Source organism: Triticum aestivum, chromosome 7D (assembly GCF_018294505.1).
Source record: "Triticum aestivum cultivar Chinese Spring chromosome 7D, IWGSC CS RefSeq v2.1, whole genome shotgun sequence".
Lineage (NCBI taxonomy): Eukaryota > Viridiplantae > Streptophyta > Magnoliopsida > Poales > Poaceae > Triticum > Triticum aestivum.
In genome coordinates this window covers 641,623,201-641,628,965 of record NC_057814.1, presented here as the reverse complement: position 1 = coordinate 641,628,965, position 5,765 = coordinate 641,623,201, and the positions used below count along the sequence as shown (strand labels likewise).

The 5,765-nt window shown below is 45.4% G+C and overlaps 1 protein-coding gene across 2 annotated transcripts; it reads left to right on the top strand.

Annotated features, from left to right (window-relative positions):
* Positions 1 to 1,544: 1,544 nt before the first annotated feature.
* On the top strand, positions 1,545 to 4,836 carry LOC123168113 (wall-associated receptor kinase 2). Of its 2 annotated transcripts, none has more exons than XM_044585980.1 (5): positions 1,545 to 1,870; positions 1,977 to 2,804; positions 2,913 to 3,269; positions 3,381 to 3,539; positions 3,646 to 4,836. In XM_044585980.1, exons 2-5 carry the CDS (start codon positions 2,105 to 2,107, stop codon positions 4,626 to 4,628), a joined length of 2,199 nt encoding a protein of 732 aa, XP_044441915.1. In that variant the 5' UTR covers positions 1,545 to 1,870; positions 1,977 to 2,104; the 3' UTR covers positions 4,629 to 4,836. The 2 variants fall into 2 exon arrangements, with proteins under 2 accessions (XP_044441915.1, XP_044441914.1); XM_044585979.1 differs by having other exon boundaries at positions 1,547 to 1,870; positions 2,076 to 2,804.
* The last annotated feature ends 929 nt before the right edge of the window (positions 4,837 to 5,765 follow it).

Here is a 5,765-nt window from a genome sequence, read left to right as displayed (position 1 = left end):
GACGAGTACCGGAAGAGGAGGCGTGGATCTACTGTCGGGCGTCTGTGCATTCCTCGGAATCGCCATCTTGGGAACGAGATGTTGACGCAAGATTATTTTGCGGAGAATCCTACATATCCTACACACCTCTTCCGCAGAAGGTACCAAATGCGCCGACCCCTCTTTGTGAAACTTGTTGAAGCTTGCGAGGCAAATTGCCGGTATTTTACTCAAAGAAGGAATGCCGCGGGCTTAAAGGGATTTAGTGCATATCAAAAAATCTCCGCAGCTATGCGGGTGATTGCATATGGCGTTCTGGCTGACTATGCCGATGAGTATCTTCGCATTGGTGAAGATAGCACAATTGAGTCTGTGCGTAGATTTGTGAAAGTGATCGTCCGTGTTTTTGGTCCTGAGTATCTTCGGGCACCCAATGAAGATGATACAAAGAAATTGATGGCAGGTAATGAGAGGAGAGGTGGGCCTGGCATGCTAGGTAGCATTGATTGTATGCATTGGAAATGGAAAAATTGCCCCAAGGCTTGGCAAGGAATGTATTGTGGCAAGTCTCGTGATGCAACAATTGTGCTAGAGGCCGTAGCATCCGAAGATTTATGGATTTGGCATTGCTTTTTTGTATGCCGGCACTCTCAATGATATCAATGTGTTGCAATGCTCTCATTTGTTTGCTAGGCTTGCTAGTGGTGATGCTCCTGCTTGCAACTACACTATCAATGGGCATGAATACACAAAGGGGTACTATCTTGCAGATGGTATATACCCTCCTTGGTGCACATTTGTCAAGAGCGTCAAAGAACCCAAAACAAAAAACAATGTGAATTTGCAAGGGTGCAAGAGGCAACCCGAAAAGACATTGAAAGAGCATTCGGTGTTTTGCAATCTAGGTTTGTCATTGTCCGTGGTCTGCTCGTTTTTGGGATAAGAAAACCCTGAAGAACATCATGACTTGCTGTGTTATCCTGCACAATATGATGCTTGAAGATGAGAGAGGAATGAACTTAGAATTCTTTTACGACAATGTGGGTAGCCGTGTCAAACCAGCTAGAGACCCAAACCGCATTAGAGCTTTTCTTCAGACATACAAGAAGATTGAAAATGCAGACACACACTTTCAACTTTAGGAAGATCTTATTGAGCACCATTGGCAAAGGGCTGAACAATGACTAATTTTTGTATTCATTTGTATTTGTATTCATGACAAGTTTTGTATTGCATTATTTAAGTTTGCTATGGTGATTTGAATAATTATTTGTAATGCGGATGATTATTGTTTTATGTTTAATTTAAATAATTCAGTTTGTTTTCGATTGTTGAATTATGTTGGATTTGATATTTGCGGGCTGATGATATGCGGGATGCAGCGGCGCAAAGAGCAGAACCCGCATAGCCGACCCGTAAAAATGCATATTCCGCGAATATACTTTTTTATGGATCCGTTTAGGAGGTCTGCATCGCCCGCGCCGGCCCGCAAAAGCTGTTTTGCGCGAACTGCAAACGAGTTTTGTGAGCCGGCGGGATGGGTCTGCTAGAGTTGCTCTTAGTAGTCCTTCAGTGAAGTGGGCGAGCCAGCACATGGGTGGACTGATGGTCTTCCTAAAAAAAGCATTGCTCGGCTCAATTATTGAAGTATGTAGTGAGTAGTTCTTCATGTAGATCCCATCCCACACTCGTTCTACCGTCGTCTTTCTTCCACCCAGCTTGGTTCTTTTCTTGGTGCCTCCTATAGTCACACACACACCATCGTAGGACAGAGAGAGCGGGAGGGAGTGGCCTTCCGTCGCCATCCCGGTAGCGTAAGCCGTGAGAGAGAAGCTGAGAGGGAGGCCGTCCGTTCCCATCCAAGGGCCAGCCGCCGCGTGCGTCGCCGGAGGTATGGGAAGGGCTAGATCTGTTTTTTTTAACTCCTTTCCTGTTTTCTGATGATATTTTTCTTTCCTTTTTTGTTGTGGCCATTTTCTGATATGGCGATTCTTTAGGACTTGAGTCAGTATGCAATGTGCATGATTGTCCTCGGCTCCGTGTAGATGAACTTGAGTGCTAACCAAAGCTTTTGCACGATTCCGTTTGGTGTGCAGCTAGCTCATAGTAAGAGCAAGAGAAAAGCATGACGACCCACTACTACTATGTGTTGGCAGTGACACTGCTGCTCGTAGCAGCGGCCAGCCGGCAAAAGCTTAGCAAGGCGGAGCCGGTGACACTGCCGGGCTGCCCCGACAGGTGCGGGGACGTGAGCATCCCGTACCCCTTTGGCACCAAGGATGGCTGCTTCCTCCCAGGCTTCCAAATTATCTGCAACGACACCTTCCATCCGCCCCGCGCCTTCTTTCCTTATGACCCTCCTAATTGCAACGAGGACTCCTTTGATGCCTTGGACGACTGCCTACTTTCGCAGCTCAACTCCAGAAAGCCGCTGATCATGACCAAGGATAACATCTACAGCTTGAACGACATAGAGGACTATACTATGCCTGGAAACATGTCCTTCTCGCCGGTCGAGCTCACCGGCGTGTCCGTCGCGGATGGGAAACTGCAGGTGCACGCTCCATTCTGCTACGACTGCAAATTGAACGAGACGCATTACTCGTATAGGGGGGAGATTAGAATATCCTTCCCGTCCTTGTCACCCTTCTTCATGACGGAGGAAAGCACCGTGTTGATGGCCATCGGGAAGTACACGAGCGCAGGTCAGCTAAATGGGCCCCCTTGCGAAGCAGTCGTGACCTTCGATGACGCTGTCAACGGGAAATGCTTGGGGCGGGGTTGCTGCCAGGTCCCCATCCCGCCGCAAGCCACCAGCAACCAAGGTTCTTTTATTTCGGACCTCACTGAAATATGCAAAATTCTGAAAATCTCGCATATTTAGGGAATTATTTTGGATTTTGACATTTCAAATTTCACTTAATTTTACACAGTGACCATCAACAGACGTTCGTCACTACGCATTACAAACTACGAAGATGACTGCGTCTATGGCATGTTTGTGGACAAGTACTGGTACAACTTCACATCGCTGGACCTCGACGGCGATGTTTTCTTGCGGAAGAACGAGGCCAGAGGGGTGCCTGTTGTGGTAGACTTTGTCATCGTCAACCATTCGTGTCCACAGCCTGGCCAACCGGCCCCCAAGGGATACGCGTGCGCCGGTGACAACACCATGTGCGTCCAAGTACCCTTGGACCTGATGGCCGATGGCTACGCGGCCACGGGGTACATGTGCAGGTGCTCGCAAGGGTACCAAGGCAACCCATACATTCCAAATGGCTGCCGAGGTACATACATTTGACTGATATATCCATCTCTTTTTTCTTCAGCCGTATCTACGTAACATGTGGCTTTATATTAACTGTACGTATATGCATGTCTGGTGAATTTGTTTGTAGACATTGATGAATGTAAGAATCCAGATTTGTATCCTTGCTACGGGAAATGCCACAACACGGAAGGAGGATACAAATGTGCTTGCCCTGCCGGAACAAAGGGCGACGCCACACATGAGCGTTGCGCGGAAATGTTTCCCCTGCCAGCAAAGCTGGGCGTAGGTAAGTTACTTATTCAGCAGCACTCCTGTATTCCTTCGAGTTATTCTCACGAGTACTATTTTCGATTGCCAGTTTATGAGATATGTAACGGAATTTCTTTATGTAGGTGCAATAGGTGGTCTTTTTGTCATAGCACTTGTCGCGTTCATTCTCCTTCTTCGTAGACAAAAGAGGAAGATGACACAACTTTATATGAAAAATGGAGGACCTGCACTAGAAAAGGCAAACAATATAAAGATTTACAGAAGGGAGGAGCTCAAGCCAATTTTGAAGTGTGCCAATTTTATAGGAAAAGGCTGCTTTGGTGAAGTTTACAAGGGTTATCTTGATAACCAATTAGTTGCAGTAAAGAAGCCTGTTACCGACAGTGTGGCACATAATGAGCAATTTGCAAACGAAGTCATTATTCAGTCTCAAGTCATCCACAAGAACATTGTCAGGCTCATAGGTTGTTGCCTAGAAGTTGACATCCCAATGCTAGTCTATGAGTTCCTCTCCAAAGGTAGCCTTGATGACACTCTTCACAGCAACAACAAGGTGCCTCTTGATCTCGATGTGCGTCTAAATATTGCAGCAGAATCAGCGGAAGGCCTAGCATATATGCATTCAAAAACTGGCAAAAGAATTCTGCACGGTGATGTGAAACCAGCAAACATACTGTTGGATGATGATTATGTACCAAAAATATCTGACTTTGGTATATCAAGGATGATTGCAAGGGATAAAGAACATGCCACATCTGTCATTGGTGATAGGACTTACATGGATCCAGTGTATCTACAAACTGGATTACTGACGGAAAAGAGTGATGTCTACAGTTTTGGAGTACTACTCTTGGAACTTATTAGCAGGAGGAAGGCCACTTATTCCGACCATAACAGCTTAGTGAGGAATTTTGTTGATGCTCACAAAACAAAGAAGATACCAGTTGAACTGTTTGACAAGGAACTTGTAGAACCGGGAGATTTGGAGCTTCTTGGTAGCCTTGCAAGGATTGCCGTGGAATGCCTCAATCTTGATGTGGATGAAAGACCAGCAATGACAGATGTAGCAGAGCGCCTTCTCATGTTGAAGAGATCACGTAAGTAGTTATAGACATGAGTGTATGTTTGCTGCGAGACGATTGACTTCCTTGCATGCTTGTCCATCTGTTTTGGGGAATGTTTTTGCTGGTTCCCCCCAGCTGTACCTTTGTTAAGTTGGTAATCCCAGCAGTTGTATCCTTGCTCTCTGTTTGCACTCAGGCCTGTTTTAGGGCTTTATTATAATCTCGGACCATTGTGGCTTTCGTTCCAAATTTTTTTTCTACAATATGTTGTTATACATTTTAGTATGAAGAATATGTATGTTGAACTTGTCCCACCAAATCCTGGGTGTAGAGGGAGGCGGCCACAAGTGCACTTTGGCATGTTTTGGAAGGGTAGCAGCAAAGGGGGCAGTTTGTATCTCTCTCTCTCTCTCTCTCTCTCTCTCTCTGATTAATTATTCCTCTGTTTTCTTCCAAAACAGAAACAGAGGGAAGAAAGAAAAACAGAGTAAGCAAGAAAATGGGTCTGATCCCAAACTGACATTTCCTTTGAGCAACGGTGGGATGTGTTTGTACAAGTTTGCTGCTGGTGTGGAATAGTTGCGGTAGACTAGTTTACTCGCTGCGCGTGGAAAGACTTGACTTGCTGTCAGAGAGGGATCCCTTCCTTGATGAACAATCAATGTTTGGCTCCGTCCGTTGATGATCGACTTTGGTCCTGAGACATGGCTAATCATCATCACTCCGCTTTTATATACTCCCTCCGTTCCAAAATAGATAACCTAACTTTGTACTAAAGTTAGTACAAAGTTAGGTTATCTATTTTGGAACGGATGGAGTAAGACAGATGCCCAAAAGCCATATGGAAACACGATAATACTGTAGCCTATAGCAGATTCAGTTTTCTCATGGATGCATGAAGGGGTTCTGTCTTCATTCTGATTGAATTTCTTTTATTCTCCACACATAATGCACCGAAATATGGATGTAGATGCATTGGGTTGTTTGGATTACAGCATATTTATCATCTCAACTTACATCTGAAACAGCAAACTACTACTTTTCATTTGGATAAAGTAGATCACACGAAACACCAGCACGCATACTACTTTGCAATACATACCACTGTAGGTTCTGTCAAACATGCTGTCACGTTATGGTACGTGGTATATGGCGCATCTACAGCTGAGCCGCACCTG

Coding starts and splice junctions, on each gene's coding strand:
- LOC123168113 (XM_044585980.1), top strand. CDS start 2,105: ATGACGACCCACTACTACTATGTGTTGGCAGTGACACTGCTGCTCGTA. Junction 2,805..2,912: donor GCAAGCCACCAGCAACCAAG/GTTCTTTTATTT, acceptor AATTTTACACAG/TGACCATCAACAGACGTTCG. Junction 3,540..3,645: donor GCCAGCAAAGCTGGGCGTAG/GTAAGTTACTTA, acceptor TTCTTTATGTAG/GTGCAATAGGTGGTCTTTTT.